The following is an 18,947-nucleotide window of genomic DNA, read 5'->3' as shown; positions in this document are numbered from 1 at the left end:
TTACAAATCCTTCACAAACATTATTTCTAAGTTTTAAAATAGGATGGATGAGGAAATATTCTAATTTTGTGACCAAAGCCGCTACCAATTCGAGGTATATTTCAAGTAAAGAATTGAAATTGTTCTTGCGGCTAATTCTGTCTAAGTTTCATCAGTTCATAAGTCAAAATATTCTTAGATCTAACCTTGATCTTACTTACTATCACTAAATGATAATACAAAACGATGATTTAAACATTCGTGTTCCTCGCTGTCTACTAGAAAATGATATGGATTGCTATTCAAATCCTATTTTTGAGTTTAAGTTTGAACGGATATGGTCCGTTCAACAGCTAATTATAATCATTAATATGTTGACTTTCAAAATCAAGAGGCATTTTGTCTCGATTCGAATGCCAAATAGGTATAAAATTAAGTTGAATTGCTCTTGTAAAAGCTTATTTCCTATTCATTTCTATAGACATCATAATATTGCGAGCCGACGTAGTTCTATTAATAGACACAGTACCACGCGTTCAGCAGAAGCAATGTATACACTGAACAGGTGCGCGAACATCAGAATCATCAGTTCTGACTAGATTGAAAAGATTTTTCCAATTATGATATCACCTAGCCTTTTTTGACGCCTTATAAAACGTTACCATTATGAAACAATGATAACCATTCAGCGTCATTTTACAAACGACAACCGTAAATCGATGTGCAAAACGTCACAGGTTTATGTGTACACATACAAGCTATTTGGCAAAATATTATCGATAAAGATGTAGAATGGCTCCCTGGGATTATATAATGACCTCTATTTGAACGTTGAAATGTTATATCGCATTGAATATCATGAGAAGACGTATTGTAATAGTAAAGGATGTATGATTATATCAGGGGCGGCAGGGATAAATAGAAATGATAAGTAAATCGGATTATTCGGTTAAATGGCGGATGTATACACGATTTGGAAGTCTGATATAAAAGTCAGACCCTGACATGGGGATGCTAGTGGAATGACGAAGCTATCTACGATCTGAGTTGGGCCGGCGTGAATTTCATCGGCGGCTACAAGCGGTCTATATAAAAACGTGTAAACATATAATTTCAATATTCAAATGTTTTAGAAAATATGTTCGATATTAGACGTATGCAGGTTTCATGAGATTAGCAATTTATAATAGCATAGCTGTCATATACGGCTCCGCGTCCACTGATGGCATGTGTATAAGGTGACAATTAAATTCAATACTTTATTGATCCTTATTACATTGAAATTCCGGGATAAAATTCCAAAAATCAATACATTTACAAATTCTAAAATAAGAAAATACAAGACACACGGGTAATCCATACAGAATAACATGAATAAGTTAATTATATGACAATGTCTACTTCTACCCAGACTCAAGTCTAGGATATCAAGTGACAGCCAGACCGGGCCCCAGGACCGGGCTGGCTGGCTACACGCTATATGCTCAAAGTCACGATGAAGCAGACATCAGAAGAGCTCTTTCTTCAACCATGGAGGCAATGAAGTTGCAGACCAGCTTAGAGGCAAAAGTGAATCGAAGTCACAAGTTGACAATTTTTTTAAAAATTAGACCAGTCGAAGACTGTATCATCTACCCAATCGCCAAATCTCATAATTCCCGAAATTTCTTAAAACTTCGATTTCAAATTCGCAATTCCACATTAGCTTATACCAGAAATTCTACATTTTTTCGCAGGCGTCAAATAATTTATTAAAGTTAATTTTCTTGTTGTATACTATAATATATCGTTTAGTGTAAAAAGTAGGAAATCTTTAAAAAAGTGTCAGTTACCCTTAAACGATGTGCAATGTGGCGCCGGGTCAAACTGGTGCTCGGAAAAACTATATGTAAATATATGTATTAGAATTGTCAAAATCAAATAAATGACTATTAGTTTCCAACTATTGGTTAGGCCGTGCTTATTGGGTAATTTTCCATCCAGATATTTTGACCATGGTCTTGCTGAGAGCAGTTCGTACCACAAACTGAAACAAATCATTTTTGTCGGATGGCGCATCAATAATTTGTATGTATTTACGCGAATATCGGAATAATAGATTCAGACGGTTACCAAAAATCGATGGCTGTAATTACCACCAACGTATATATAGCATTCAATTATTATTGGTATTTGTAAACTAGGATGGTAATTTTAAGTCTACTTTCCGCTATTCACCTATATCAGTTGCCTCTGGTAAAAGGTATTATCGGTTTGATATCGTACTAATGATATCGGTTAGATTCGTACCGCCCTCGTATTTGCCTATATCATGGCTTCGTAATACAGTATGGATTTCTTGGGATAACAAAAATTGCCCAACTGTCGAAGATTATGAGTATACCGACTATAACTGTCGTCAATCCAAATAATCTTGATTTCTACTAAGAGGTTATTCTAAAGTAAGATGTTTAACGATGAAAATATTGGGGTTCTCGTGACTGTGTTGTGCGACATGATGTATTCAAAACGTGCGACTCTTAGCTTTACGCCACATTAAAAAATCGTTACATTGCGAAGATGTTTTTAAATCTTAGTGTTATGTATTCTAAATATCGTCTTTATTCGCAATAAAGGAAAAGGTATTTGAGAAACCTGTCTGCTTCCATTCAGGTCTTTTCAACATGATCACGTGTAATCTTGGGCGAAATCCTTTTATTCTGTCATAAATCACTCAATAATGTTCGTAGGGTTCGATATGTTTTGCTACGGTGCGATTACTCGTCTCTTTAGACTTACAACCTATGTCGCACAAGCTTGTATTAGATTATTCTGATGGATGAAACTCGCATTCGCGATGAAGATGAAGATGCTCAGAAAAATGAAAGTTCGTTTGAGGAAATGTTGGATACTCTTGGTCATTTCGGGAGGTTTCAAATTCGCATATTTGTGATTCTGACTCTGATGGATCTCTCGAACCAACCTGTTTCAATGCTGTTTATATTTTCTCATTACGTTCCCCCGTGGACTTGTCTCAGACTCGCCGAAAACGCCTCTTTACCAAATAATACCGACAGATTATGTTCGTTCAATGGTTCCAAGTGTGTAGAATTTGATTACGACTTTACTAATGCTTTGACGTCATTGATAACCGAGGTAAGTGAAAGTAAGGCCCAGTTTCGTAGACCGGGCTTCACAATTACCTTTAGGGGTAAACCTCGAAAACAATACGGGTAAGTCCAACCAAATACAACGAAGCGCGATAAACCCGCCCAGAATCACTTAAATCAATGCGAAGATTTTTGATCGATACCATGCAGTTTCAAAAAAACAGTTTTAACGCACATACGGGTTCGAATTCCGTAAGAGTCAATTAAATCGAAGCTTTTCCAATGCGGAATTTCCAATACTCACGTAATAGTGGAGTAGCATTTTATTATAATTCTATCGTTATCATTGTCTTTAGTCTTATTGTCATATCACAGACTTTCAATTCATTATCGTTCATTTTTTACTTGTAGTTCGATCTTGTTTGTGACATGAGTTACATCCCAAAACTTTCAATAAGTCTTCAAATGGTGGGGGTATTCTTCGGTGCGATGGTGTCTGGATATTTCGCTGACTGGATCGGTCGCAAGAAGACATTGATAGCGTTCGCTTGTTTGATGATAGTTACGCAGATAGTCGTTGGATTTTCAAATAGTTGGGTCATGTATGTTATTGTTCGTATTTCGAGTGGTTTTTTTAACGGTAGGTCTTTTGATTCGATTACCAGCGAGTATCCTTTTAGAAAACATTGTTTGTACTTCATTGTTATTTTTTCAGGTGGTGCTCTGAACGTCTGTTTCGCACTTCCGATAGAGTTTGTTGGTACAAAATGGCGGACGTTTTGTGCGTGTTTCGTTATGTATGGTGTCGGCTCCTCATTGACCTCGGCTGTAGCCTATTTGACCCGTGACTGGCGCCATACAGCATTCATAACCGCTTCATTCGGGATACCTCTAATTCCTGCTATCGTTCTGTAAGTTGTCCCTCTCCCCCTGTCTCTCCCTATCTCTACAGACGTGTGAGTGCATCGTGTCAATTCGAATTCTGGAGACCCTGAATAACTAACTTACTATACTTCCTATTGGAATTTAATCCGTGAATAAACATTATCATTATTATCAAGAATGAGAAGATTTTACTCGGAGTTGATTTAATGAAAAAGAACTCATTCTAAATTACAAATATGAAACTGAATCCATGCATAGTAAAAGTATGCAATAGTGTATTTCATTTTATGACTGTGACCGAATAAACAGCATTGATTATCAGTTTTTTTTAATTGTGTGAACTTATTGCCCATCCGTAGGTGGAATCAAGTGTTTTTTTAGGGGTGGTTGGAATTTTTAACACACTTTGATGTGTTTTGATAATATAATATTGGACCGCAATATTCATTTGGGCTAAACAAGTCATATACATAACGTTTCGGGAAAATCAAAGGCTGTATGGCGCTAAGCAGAGATTCGAGATGGCCACCAAACTTGACTTGATTAAATAAGGCCGATATCTAATCTGTAGTACGTTGTTTTTATGTTTTAAGTTGGGTTCCGGAGAGCGTTCGCTGGTTGACAATGAAAGGCCGATTTAAAGAAGCGGATGAAATTATCCGCTTGATGGCCCGAACGAATAAAACCAAAATTCCAGATTTAAATCTACTTCGTCTTATTGCCGCTAAAGATCGCAGAGAACAAGAGAAAATCAGAAAGCATGGATATCTAGATTTATTCAAAACGAGAAAATTAGCTCTTCAAACATGTGTTATCATTTACTGCTGGTAATGACATCTAAACGACATTTTCATTTTTATAGAGGTATAGAAAAGCCGTGTTAACCCGATATCAGATCAGTAAAAGCATGAAAAAAATGAATGATTGTATAGGTATGAAAATTATCAAGACTAACCCGTATATTGAAGATTGATTGTAATGCTATCGAATTATATATCACGAACTAGAGATCACATGTGTGAGCTAGTATATACTAGATAGCTACTTGCGCAGTGGCTTCATTCGACAAACGCCACTTCCTTCCACAGGGTCAATGGAGAAACAACCTTATTGATAGGGCCTATCAATACTGTTGTTTCTCCATTGACTTTGCTCGATTAGCTCTAACTTTTTTATCAATATCTATCTTCCCGTTAACTGTCTATTTGCATGAAAAACAAACCATCAACCAGGTTTCAGCCAGGTTTTCTAATACTTTTTCCGGTTATTTTAGGTTTTCTTGTGCCGCTATTAACTACGGTATTAGTTCTATGTACAGCACGTTTGAAGGAACTGTTTTTGTAAACGTTGTCGCTGGTGCATTTGTTACCATGCCCGCAGATTGGAGTGTCATTTTTGTTGCAAACAGGTAAAATCTAAAAACCCAGTTGCACAATAGCTTAGATGCAAGACCACTCTAAGACTCAGTATCTTTTTTAGCCAATATATCAACTTATATCATGATGTTCAATTATCTAAGACTGCGGTATCTTCTTGAGCCGATCTATAAACTTAAGACTAGTCATAAGAACACCTTTGGTCCCAGGGCTCAGTTTCACGGTCATGGCTTAGTAGTTTTATAGCCAATCTAACAACTTTATGAGACTGAAAACTACTTTTTGAACAAAACTACTTTTGGCTGGTGTGACTGGTCCGTGGTCCTTTTCATTGTCTCTTGTCAGCTCATTTCAGTTGCAATCTTCCCTTAATCGATCTCCTGAAACAATGAGAGGATATTGACGTTGAAATACGAAAACAAGATGATCCAAAGCTTATGTTAATCATGGACATTTAGTTCACAATCCAGAAATATCAATATGTCTTCAAAATGGTGCGATTATTCTTTGGTACCATAAGTCTGAATATCTCGGTAACTGATCGGTCGTTAACTGTCATGATGTTTGGGTATCTTTTGAATTGTAAATCCTAGGTTTGGTCGGCGACGGTCGTTTTTCTTTTACATGCTAATACCAATTACTTGCATGGTAGTAGTGGTGATTATTGGAGCACTCAACAAGAAAGAAGAACTCGGAATATTGACGACGGTATTGGTGCTTATTGGTAACGCAGGCATAAATTCGTGCTGGACATTGGCATCAATATATTCCGCAGAAATCTATGCCACCGTCATAAGGTAAGATTTAATCTTCAGATTCACTCTCTCAAGCAACGCACACACTTCCCGTTCACCTGTGGGGAAATATATCGCTTCTCCTAAAACGCATATCATCATTTACTTCCTGTTTTGCTGTTTGGGCACAGGGATGTGGAATAATTCTCTTATGTAGCAAAACTAGTCTCCATTGGCACAGGGATCACATCTAAATTTTTAGAACTTAGAAATTACGAATTGAAAATTTTGATATGGGCTAAAAAGAATATAACCATTCTTTTGTTCTCTTTTTAACAGGAGTATTGGCTGTGCAGCTGGTAGTATGGGCGCAAGAGTTGGTGGTATTACCGCTCCACAGATTGCGTATTTGGTAAATCTAAACATCCTAGCACAGTGATGCTAACTTAGGTTCTACTTGCCATGGGTTCACAAAACGTAACCAGTCATGTCTTTGGGGGTTAGATTTTCATGATAGTGGAACTCTTATCAAGTAAAACACATTTAGGGCCCTGGGATTGGTAGTATAGTATAGTTCACAATTTCTAGCAGAATTGGGGTTAGAGTTTTGCTTCTTTGAGTTTTGTGGCCTCAAATCAAGTACATTTGAAAGCAAGCGCATTTTTGAACGGAAACCAATGAAAAAGTGTTACTAACGAGAGAATTTTTTGAAATCGATACCCAAATTGTCTTAGGCCGGCATCTGGTCAGACCTGGCAGAATTATAAGTAAATTTAAACAGATCAAAAACATTGGTTATTAAACTTTTACTAAATTATTTGAAACAGGTGTTGGTTCAGTCATTAGTTATGGAGCTGAGACTTGGGGATCGAAAGAGTCCGATATGGTTGAGTGCGTTCAGTATAGAGCCTGTAGATATTTTTCGGAGTAAATCCGTTAACGCCGTTACCCTTTCTGTATGGGGATATGGGGTAGTTACCGTGTAAATATAAACGTTTCAAACATCAGATACGATTTGGACTCAAATGATATCTATGCCAAATACAAGAATAACTAAGCATATGTTTCTCAAAGATCTACTAACCTATGAAACTTTCTCCTTGCTGCATGGTCAAAAAGAAATTTACTTTTGAACCCAATTTTGTAACCATTTATTTTTTGTAGAAATATCTTAATACATTTGTGTGTATGTGCATGTGTATGTATGCATGTGTATGTATGTATATATGTATGTTTACATGTATATACATGTGTAGATATATGTATATTCGTAATATTATGTCATGCGTTAGTATAAAGTGACTTATAAGTCTAAATTAGGGCTGGGTACCAAACCTTTATATTCTGTTTATTTTCAAATATAATGTACATGTCACTATGATAATAAATAAAATAGACAAAAATAAAAAAGCATCGAAGACGTACCACGTTGAATTAATGTAAAATTACTGCTCCCTCGGTCCGTAAATAGTTCCCGACTCGTAATAAACTTAAAGCAACGCCGAAATGTTTCTAAGGATTCAAAAGTGAATATAATCTACGTCATAGATTCGTATTAATTTCGCTTTAGCGAAGCCTTCACTCGGGGCTCTTTATTTGGTTTATTGGCTAACCGCGGGTAGTGATGAGATCCTTGTGCATGGGAAAAAATTAAGTATATCCGCGTCGGCAGCGTCGATTCATCGCCCTTGCACGAGAACAATTCCTCGCACACATTATATGCGGATTTAAGTACGATTTGAGGTACGTACTATTGGTGCTCGGGTTTCAATCTAGGCCTACTACCGTGATTATCAATTCGGAACTGCTTTGAGTTTGGTTTTCCAGTATAAACGCGTTTCCGATTAGGAATAACGGGCACTAGGTGGCGCAGTCTTTATGGATCGGATGTTGTATATAAATCGCCCCTTTTTGACGCCTTATAAAACGTAACCATTATGAAACCTAAACAATGTTAACCATTCAGCGTCATTTTATAAACGACAACCGTAAATCGATGTGCAAGACGTCACAGGTCAAAGCTATTTGGCAAAATATCATTGACAAAGATGTAGAATGCTTCCTGTGATTATCTAACGAGCCCTACTTGAACGTCAAAATGTTATATTGCATTGAATATCATGAGAAGATGTATTGTAATAGTAATGGATGTATGGTTAAATCAGAAGCGGCAGGCATAAATAGAAATGATAAGTAAATCGGATTGTTCGGTCAAAATGGTGGATGTATGTACGCGATGTGGAAGTCTGATATAAAAGTAAGACCCTGACATGGGGATACTGGTGGAATGACGAAGCTATCTACGATCTGTGTAGGGCCGGCGTGAATTTCATCGGCGGCTACAAGCTGTCAATATAAATACGTGTAAACATATAATTTCAATATTCAAATGTTTTAGAAAATATGTTCGATATTAGGGTATGCAGGTTTCATGAGATTAGCAATTTATAAAGCAAAGCTGTCATATACGGCTCCGCGTCCACTGATGGCATGTGTATTAGGTGACAATTCAATTCAATTTTTTATTGATCCTTATTACAATGAAATTCCGGGATAAAATTCCCAAATTCAATGAAGTTACAAATTTTAGAATAAGAAAATACAAAATACAAGACACATGGTTAATTCATACAGAATAACATAAATAAGTTATTTAAATGACAATGTCTACTTCAACCCAGACTCAAGACTAGGATATCGAGTGACAACCAAACCGGGCCCCGGGGACCGGGCCGGCTGGCTACACGATACGCTCGAAGTCATGATGAAGCAGACATCAGAAGAGCCCTTTCTTCAACCATGGAGGCAATGAAGTTGCAGACCAGCTTAGAGGCAAAAGTAAATCGAAGTCGGTCGCAAGTTGACAATTTTTTTTTAATTAGACCAGTCGAAGACCTGTATCATCTACCCAATCGCCAAACCTCATAATTCCCCAAATTTCTTAAAACTTCGATTTCAAATTCGCAATTCCACATTAGCTTATCCCAGAAATTCTACATTTTTTTTCGCAGGCGTCAAATAATTTATTAAAATTAATTTTCTTGTTTCTTAATACTCGTATTTCCAAATCCGTATTGAGTTAATATTATGAGAAGTCCATACTGTCGGGAACAGATTTCGAGTATACATAACTATCGAAACCTTGAGAGATTAATGTGTCCATTGTAGAATTTTTTTCTGTCCACGATCTTTAATAACAGAAAAACTACTTCCAATAATCCATCACGCTTCCAATTGTTATCAATAATCCCTGTTTGTTTCGCATAAAAATAAGTTTCTTTCATATTTGATCACGGATCTTCGCTAAAGGAACAGTAAATTTTCTATTGTATTAATTTTTTACGAATTACGCCGAACACAATGCCCTTGCAAAACCTACATATTTTACATGTAAAATTTCACGATCATTCATCGAGTGCCCGGTGGGTTATTCTTCGCGAGTAGCTGCCTTCGTAAATGATGAACAATTTTCCAATAATTTCTAATCCTCGTTGATTGATATCTTCGCCCCTTCGGGTTTTTTACGATTCTTAATAACGCTATTTTCATAGCTATATCTTATGAATTTCACAATAAAGGGGGTACCGGCAACGCTACTGTGGCAATCGAGGATTCCATGTCTGGTAGGTGAGGATCCACTAGGTTCACTCGTGTTTACTCGGTTACCGCGCTACTATTTCTTCTACATTTCAATTAAATTCGAGTCAATTTTTCTCATTTGCAAATCAATTTCCAATGAAACTATACCATACATTCATTGGCAATGTCAATCTTATATCTATTTGACGACTTATTTCACAACATTTCCATTTGGGAGCCTAAAATCCAGTTCAAAGTCAAACATTGAAAATGAACTCATTTTCACTGCATATACCTGTATTGTAGCGCCATCTGTTTTGTGCCGATACCCCATTGGCCTGTTAATTCGCGGGTGTTTTGAAATAGATCCAACACTGTAAATTCGAACGATTCGATATCAGGGGCATGCACGTCTTAGTGATTGTACAGCCTTGATGGCTCTGTTCAGGCCCCTATCAACAATCCTCGAATTATTTCATGTAATCTATTTGTTATTTTGTATTTGATCTAATTGATGAAGATCATTATTATTATCGTAATTTATAATATTATTTACATTATTATTATCTTTATCTAACGAGCTCACGTCTAACGAAATATCTATTCTTGATCTTTCGATGGTTATCGAAGCACAGTCCTCATTAAGGTCTGCTTTCAAATTGAAAATAGGTACTGCAAGTTTCTGCGACGGATAAAGTCAAACTGTGTATTTTGTTGGTAAAATCGTGAGACTTTTCATTTGATTCCCTATTAGTATCTTGTGCTCACATGTAAATCAATATTTATAACTATGTGTACTGTACGTCGTAAAAAAATGTTCTTTTTTTATGCACTGTAACGCTCGAATTGTCTTTTGTATCAAGACCAGGAATAAAGTGAAGACAAGATTTAATTTTGGGGAGAGCAATCTAGGTTACCATTGACGCATGAATTGTAGCACATTCATTAAGGCCGATTTAACGATGTGCAATGTGGCGCCGGGTCAAAAATTGCCCAACTGTCGAAGATTATGAGTATACCGACTATAACTGTCGTGAATCCAAATAATCTTGATTTCTACTAAGAGGTTATTCTAAAGTAAGATGTTTAACGATGAAAATATTGGGGTTCTCGTGACTGTGTTGTGCGACATGATGTATTCAAAACGTGCGACTCTTGGCTTAACGCCACATTAAAAAATCGTTACATTGCGAAGATGTTTTTAAATGTTAAGGCGGGCATAGGTCGGCCTTGCGACGGCTTGCGACTCACTGCGACCGCCAGCGACGATCGCGTCGCAACGACTCACCGACCTACGCTACCTTGCGACTGCCAGCGACGGGTTGCGACTGCCAGCGACGCCAGTCGCAATGAGTCGCACATTTTCTACTTTCTGCGAGGCGATGCGACCGTCGCAACCGACCTGCGTGCTGTTGCGACTGGCAGCAACTAGTCGCACACAGTCGCTGACAACCGCATCACAACCGACTTGCGCGGCCACCTGTGACGCAACGCGACGATCGCGTCGCATCGCAAGGCCGACCTACGCCTGGCTTTAGTGTTATGTATTCTAAATATCGTCTTTATTCACAAAAAAGGAAAATGTATTTGAGAAACCTGTTCGCCTCCATTCAGGTCTTTTCAATATGATCACGTGTAATCTTGGGCGAAAACCTTTTATTTTCTCATAAATCACGCAATAATGTTCGTAGGGTTCGCTATGTTTTGCTACGGTGCGATTATTCGTCTCTTTAGACTTACAACCGTATGTCGCACAAGCTTGTATCAGATTATTCTGATGGATGAACCTCGCAATCGCGATGAAGATGAAGATGCTCAGAAAAATGAAAGTTCGTTTGAGGAAATGTTGGATACACTTGGTCATTTCGGGAGGTTTCAAATTCGCGTATTTGTGATTCTGACTCTGATGGATCTCTCGAACCAACCTGTTTCAATGCTGTTTATATTTTCTCATTACGTTCCCCCGTGGACTTGTCTCAGACTCGCCGAAAACGCCTCTTTACCAAATAATACCGACGGATTATGTTCGTTCAATAGTTCCAAGTGTGTAGAATTTGATTACGACTTTACTAATGCTTTGACGTCATTGATAACCGAGGTAAGTGAAAGTAAGGCCCAGTTTCGTAGACCGGGCTTCACAATTACCTTTAGGGGTAAACCTCGAAAACAATACGGGTAAGTCCTCAAACTGGGCCGATATACCCTACCCAAGCCCAAATATAAACATTGCCAACCAAATACAACGAAGCACGATAAACCCGCCCAGAATCACTTAAATCAATGCGAAGATTTTTGATCGATACCATGCAGTTTCAAAAAACAGTTTTAACGCACATACGGGTTCGAATTCCGTAAAAGTCAATTAAATCGAAGCTTTTCCAATGCGGAATTTCCAATACTCACATAATAGTGGAGTAGTATTTGATTATCATTCTATCGTTATCATTGTCTTTAGTCTTATTGTCATATCACAGACTTTCAATTCATTCTCGTTCATTTTTTACTCATAGTTCGATCTTGTTTGTGACATGAGTTACATCCCAAAACTTTCAATCAGTCTTCAAATGGTGGGGGTATTCTTCGGTGCGATGGTGTCTGGATATTTCGCTGACTGGATCGGTCGCAAGAAGACATTGATAGCGTTCGCTTGTTTGATGATAGTTACGCAGATAGTCGTTGGATTTTCAAATAGTTGGGTCATGTATGTTATTGTTCGTATTTCGAGTGGTTTTTTTAACGGTAGGTCTATTGATTCGATTACCAGCGAGTATCCTTTTAGATAAACATTGTTTGTACTTCATTGTTATTTTTTCAGGTGGTGCTCTGAACGTCTGTTTCGCACTTCCGATAGAGTTTGTTGGTACAAAATGGCGGACGTTTTGTGCGTGTTTCGTTATGTATGGTGTCGGCTCCTCATTGACCTCGGCTGTAGCCTATTTGACCCGTGACTGGCGCCATACAGCATTCATAACCGCTTCATTCGGGATACCTCTAATTCCTGCTATCGTTCTGTAAGTTGTCCCTCTCCCCCTGTCTCTCCCTATCTCTACAGACGTGTGAGTGCATCGTGTCAATTCGAATTCTGGAGACCCTGAATAACTAACTTACTATACTTCCTATTGGAATTTAATCCGTGAATAAACATTATCATTATTATCAAGAATGAGAAGATTTTACTCGGAGTTGATTTAATGAAAAAGAACTCATTCTAAATTACAAATATGAAACTGAATCCATGCATAGTAAAAGTATGCAATAGTGTATTTCATTTTATGACTGTGACCGAATAAACAGCATTGATTATCAGTTTTTTTTAATTGTGTGAATTTATTGCCCATCCGTAGGTGGAATCAAGTGTTTTTTTAGGGGTGGTTGGAATTTTTAACACACTTTGATGTGTTTTGATAATATAATATTGGACCGCAATATTCATTTGGGCTAAACAAGTCATATACATAACGTTTCGGGAAAATCAAAGGCTGTATGGCGCTAAGCAGAGATTCGAGATGGCCACCAAACTTGACTTGATTAAATAAGGCCGATATCTAATCTGTAGTACGTTGTTTTTATGTTTTAAGTTGGGTTCCGGAGAGCGTTCGCTGGTTGACAATGAAAGGCCGATTTAAAGAAGCGGATGAAATTATCCGCTGGATGGCCCGAACGAATAAAACCAAAATTCCAGATTTAAATCTACTTCGTCTTATTGCCGCTAAAGATCGCAGAGAACAAGAGAAAATCAGAAAGCATGGATATCTAGATTTATTCAAAACGAGAAAATTAGCTCTTCAAACATGTGTTATCATTTACTGCTGGTAATGACATCTAAACGACATTTTCATTTTTATAGAGGTATAGAAAAGCCGTAGTAACCCGATATCAGAACAGTAAAAGCATGAAAAAAATGAATTATTGTATAGGTATGAAAATTATCAAGACTAACCCGTATATTGAAGATTGATTGTAATGCTATCGAATTATATATCACGAACTAGAGATCACATGTGTGAGCTAGTATATACTAGATAGCTACTTGCGCAGTGGCTTCATTCGACAAACGCCACTTCCTTCCACAGGGTCAATGGAGAAACAACCTTATTGATAGGGCCTATCAATACTGTTGTTTCTCCATTGACTTTACTCGATTAGCTCTAACTTTTTTATCAATATCTATCTTCCCGTTAACTGTCTATTTGCATGAAAAACAAACCATCAACCAGGTTTCAGCCAGGTTTTCTAATACTTTTTCCGGTTATTTTAGGTTTTCTTGTGCCGCTATTAACTACGGTATTAGTTCTATGTACAGCACGTTTGAAGGAACTGTTTTTGTAAACGTTGTCGCTGGTGCATTTGTTACCATGCCCGCAGATTGGAGTGTCATTTTTGTTGCAAACAGGTAAAATCTAAAAACCCAGTTGCACAATAGCTTAGATGCAAGACCACTCTAAGACTCAGTATCTTTTTTAGCCAATATATCAACTTATATCATGATGTTCAATTATCTAAGACTGCGGTATCTTCTTGAGCCGATCTATAAACTTAAGACTAGTCATAAGAACACCTTTGGTCCCAGGGCTCAGTTTCACGGTCATGGCTTAGTAGTTTTATAGCCAATCTAACAACTTTATGAGACTGAAAACTACTTTTTGAACAAAACTACTTTTGGCTGGTGTGACTGGTCCGTGGTCCTTTTCATTGTCTCTTGTCAGCTCATTTCAGTTGCAATCTTCCCTTAATCGATCTCCTGAAACAATGAGAGGATATTGACGTTGAAATACGAAAACAAGATGATCCAAAGCTTATGTTAATCATGGACATTTAGTTCACAATCCAGAAATATCAATATGTCTTCAAAATGGTGCGATTATTCTTTGGTACCATAAGTCTGAATATCTCGGTAACTGATCGGTCGTTAACTGTCATGATGTTTGGGTATCTTTTGAATTGTAAATCCTAGGTTTGGTCGGCGACGGTCGTTTTTCTTTTACATGCTAATACCAATTACTTGCATGGTAGTAGTGGTGATTATTGGAGCACTCAACAAGAAAGAAGAACTCGGAATATTGACGACGGTATTGGTGCTTATTGGTAACGCAGGCATAAGTTCGTGCTGGACATTGGCATCAATATATTCCGCAGAAATCTATGCCACCGTCATAAGGTAAGATTTAATCTTCAGATTCACTCTCTCAAGCAACGCACACACTTCCCGTTCACCTGTGGGGAAATATATCGCTTCTCCTAAAACGCATATCATCATTTACTTCCTGTTTTGCTGTTTGGGCACAGGGATGTGGAATAATTCTCTTATGTAGCAAAACTAGTCTCCATTGGCACAGGGATCACATCTAAATTTTTAGAACTTAGAAATTACGAATTGAAAATTTTGATATGGGCTAAAAAGAATATAACCATTCTTTTGTTCTGTTTTTAACAGGAGTATTGGCTGTGCAGCTGGTAGTATGGGCGCAAGAGTTGGTGGTATTACCGCTCCACAGATTGCGTATTTGGTAAATCTAAACATCCTAGCACAGTGATGCTAACTTAGGTTCTACTTGCCATGGGTTCACAAAACGTAACCAGTCATGTCTTTGGGGGTTAGATTTTCATGATAGTGGAACTCTTATCAAGTAAAACACATTTAGGGCCCTGGGATTGGTAGTATAGTATAGTTCACAATTTCTAGCAGAATTGGGGTTAGAGTTTTGCTTCTTTGAGTTTTGTGGCCTCAAATCAAGTACATTTGAAAGCAAGCGCATTTTTGAACGGAAACCAATGAAAAAGTGTTACGTGTTACTAACGAGAGAATTTTTTGAAATCGATACCCAAATTGTCTTAGGCCGGCATCTGGTCAGACCTTGGTCAATGAGTGAGTCCCCTAGATACTTGCGTTTGGTTTTTGTAGCTAGATACATCCACAATGGAGCTCGAACGGTCATTAATATGGCAAATAATTATTTCTGTCGGCACGCGGTGATTTCTTTATTCTCTCTGGCCATCGCTCATCACTGGGAAAGAAACCACACTCGTAAATTACTCCCAGGAAATTTCCCCAGAAACTTGCCACAGTACATGGACCATTTCCTCCCAATGAAAAATATCTATTTTTACCGGTTCATCAACTAGATAGATATAATGCTTTTTATATTCCAGGGTCTAATCAGTCACTGGATGATACCGTACGTATTCTACGCATTCCTTGCGATAACCTCAACAATCTTTGTGCTCTTCTGGCTGCCAGAAACTAACGGCAAAAACCTGAAAGACGCGCTACGTGAACACAACGATACACAACAGAACAAACTAATGAAAACGATGCCAGATGACGACACGAGTACTGCCATATAGATACTTAGGAAACAACAAATCATCGGAAATGTATCGATTCTCGCCACTCGTTACAAACAATGAAATTCCTTTTTTAATTCCAGCTCATAAACGCCATTGTGCTGAACTAAACGTCATGATGATCTGTCGATTCTTTGGATTATTATCAAAATTCACATAATCCGATAGTGTATACGTAAATTTAATCAATGAATGATCGGGTCTACGGCACGCAGAGCTATAGTGTGCCGTGTCGGCAAGATCGGTCATGGTTCGAAATCGCAAACTTTCTGAAAATCGGCACACGGGATTAGAAAATAATCCAAGACTGAACGGCCTCTTCCGGATATACACGTAAAATCATCATTATTCGTATATCTTCCGTTTGAGAATAAACATATTAGCGTCCTGTACAAAATCAATCAGATACCGACCATAATTATTTACACTTTCGTCGATAGTAACGCGCGGAGGAATATTTGTATCCGATGTGTCTTTTTTATTGCCAATACGCCCGTTTAAGTCACCCGCTATAACGCACGGATCGCTATTCCAATACATACATAATTGCGATAACAGAGTGTCATAGAAAAATTGGGAGGTATCATCTCTAGACGAACGCTCTGGGGGCAGGGTAACAGCACCCATGAGGACTGTCAGAGAGTCATCGCTAACTGATCGGAGACGCAGCCACATTATACCGTCAAATGATGCGTCTAGTACATCCACATAATAATAGCGCAAGATTGTCTGCTTAATTAGTACCCCCACGCCTCCAGATCCACGTACAGCGCGTTTATGGAGTTCCGTTCTGTTATGGCCAAACCACCTATAGCCTGGGACTGATATTGTTGAGTTGTTTCTTAGATGCGATTCACAAATAGTTATAATGTCTAGATTACTGTTCACTATTATATCTTCTCAGAGCTTGGTCGAGTCGTTAGTGTTAGTATCCGCCCAACTGTTCACATCGCACTAACCAAAGCTTAGCCTTATGTAGGCCTGGCATTCCTACGCGATGACGGCACCTGTATCCATGTTCAGGATGTTTCGAGTTTGTGACAGCATGTCACTTACATCTTCTGGTATATCTGCCATGTCCTGCTTCTGTTTTTTAGGCAGTTGTTTCGCACTCCTAGTCGGTGCGATATCCCTCGTTGAATCGTCTGACGGGATGCGCTCTCTTTTTGTTCCGCTGCCGGTACCCATATCTCGTCCATCATCAACTGGGCTGTTATCGGTCGCAGACTTATTCTTAACTATATGTTGTATTCTTCTATTTGCTGTGAGAAGTCTCTTTTTTATTCCTATTTTGTATCAGTCATGTGACATTTTCTAGTGCCTCCTCACCAAGAACATGTCACGTGACTGTTGACGGTGAGCCACTCGATTACTATTCATAGTTGTAAATTGTAAAAATCCATAGCAAAACGAAATCAGTACAAATCTCATTTTCTAATGATTATAGATTTATTCTAGCACGCGTTTTCGGGAGTTACATTTTCCCCTTTTGAGGCATAGCGCAAGTGATTAAATTTTCATATAATACGATGGTATTTACATAAAATAAGACAGTACTAATTACAAACAATATCAACTTACTGAGTGACAGATATTAAGAATAAGAATAAAAGGTAATTAACTACTTCAAAATACCTTGTTCACTATTCTGTTAGGTCTGCATATTACTTCACGCGATGATTTCAATCCCGGTTACGTAATGTCTGTTGATTTCACGCTTCGCAACAATGGCCCGAAATCAAAAGTGAGTTTTGGTGTCATTTTCCATCTCTAGATATTTTCAATCCATCCATGTAGATAACGAAGGAATCTGATAAGTAGAAGTATGCGGTTGCATTTTTGGACCACCCTGTATAATAAAGTCGCAATAATTTAGATTTACTATGGTGGCTGATTCGGGCCATAGCGTAGAATTCTGGGTATGTAAATGAGGATGCCAGAACGCCAGAACGCCAAAACGAAAAAAGTCAAAATTTCTCGAAAATTCCGTTTTGGCGCCCCCACCAAAACGAACTTCCGGGGCGCGGGGTGCCAAAACGTAAATAACCGCGCGAAAACGGAAAAAAGGTCCGTTTTGGCGCGCCAAAACGGATTTTTCGTTTTTCGTTTTCGTTTTCGACGTTTTTCGTTGTTTTGGCGGGGGTGCCAATACGGAATAGTCTTTGTTTTGGCGCGCTATAACGGATTTTTAGAGAAATTTCGACGTTTTTCGTTGTTTCGGTGGGGGCGCTAAAACGAAAGTTCGTGTTGGCGGGGGCGCTATAATGAAAGTTCTTTTTGGCGGGGGCGCCAAAACGGAATATTCTTTGTTTTGGTGCGCCAAAACGGATTTTTAGAGAAATTTCGACGTTTTTCGTTGTTTTGGAGGGAGCGCCAAAACGAAAATATCTTGGTTTTGGCGCACCAAAACGGACATTCAGAGAGAATTGGACGGTTTTTTCGTTTTGGCGTTCCGGCGTTCTGGCGTTCTAGCGCCCTCATTTGCATACCCGGACTTTTACGCTATGGCCCAAATCAGCCACCATAATTTAGTTTCGGATACGTGTATATACACTATGGCCAACTTCGGTTATCTGAGTTAGTCGACTATTGTCGAACTATGTGAATCCGAATTTCAGTTAGTCAAAACTATATTCCGGAAATAGTTCGGTAATAAGCGCATTCGGTTATTAGTTACAACCACTAGTCGACTAGCAATGAAAACCGAATTTGGCCTGTGTGCACCGGACGTGAGCTGACGTCACCGAACCTTTTAGGAAGATCCTTGAGTAAGATAGACATAATTGTAATGGATTCATCATTCGATATGGATCATTTCAATGAAATACAAGCTGCTGCCGTGAACAGATGGTGGCTTTGAACTAGTTTTCCTTGATTAAAAAGACTTAAGTGCTTTGTACTATTTAACACATGGGGTCGATCTTCTCCTGTGGCCTCGTGGCATTATTTTGCTATTGGGA

At 38.3% G+C, this 18,947-nt stretch overlaps 2 protein-coding genes across 2 annotated transcripts; both read left to right on the top strand.

The window, feature by feature from the left end:
• Positions 1 to 2,793: 2,793 nt before the first annotated feature.
• On the top strand, positions 2,794 to 6,502 carry LOC141904421 (organic cation transporter protein-like). The gene is made up of 7 exons (XM_074793008.1): positions 2,794 to 3,114; positions 3,480 to 3,708; positions 3,784 to 3,979; positions 4,547 to 4,780; positions 5,227 to 5,361; positions 5,923 to 6,126; positions 6,403 to 6,502. Exons 1-7 carry the CDS (start codon positions 2,794 to 2,796, stop codon positions 6,500 to 6,502), a joined length of 1,419 nt encoding a protein of 472 aa, XP_074649109.1.
• A 4,917-nt stretch (positions 6,503 to 11,419) lies between these two features.
• On the top strand, positions 11,420 to 17,006 carry LOC141904420 (organic cation transporter protein-like). The gene is made up of 8 exons (XM_074793007.1): positions 11,420 to 11,740; positions 12,153 to 12,381; positions 12,458 to 12,653; positions 13,221 to 13,454; positions 13,901 to 14,035; positions 14,597 to 14,800; positions 15,077 to 15,149; positions 15,793 to 17,006. Exons 1-8 carry the CDS (start codon positions 11,420 to 11,422, stop codon positions 15,985 to 15,987), a joined length of 1,587 nt encoding a protein of 528 aa, XP_074649108.1. The 3' UTR covers positions 15,988 to 17,006.
• The last annotated feature ends 1,941 nt before the right edge of the window (positions 17,007 to 18,947 follow it).

The sequence above is a fragment of the Tubulanus polymorphus genome, chromosome 4, assembly GCF_964204645.1.
Source record: "Tubulanus polymorphus chromosome 4, tnTubPoly1.2, whole genome shotgun sequence".
NCBI lineage: Eukaryota > Metazoa > Nemertea > Palaeonemertea > Tubulaniformes > Tubulanidae > Tubulanus > Tubulanus polymorphus.
This window is presented reverse-complemented; position numbering and strand designations above follow the sequence as displayed.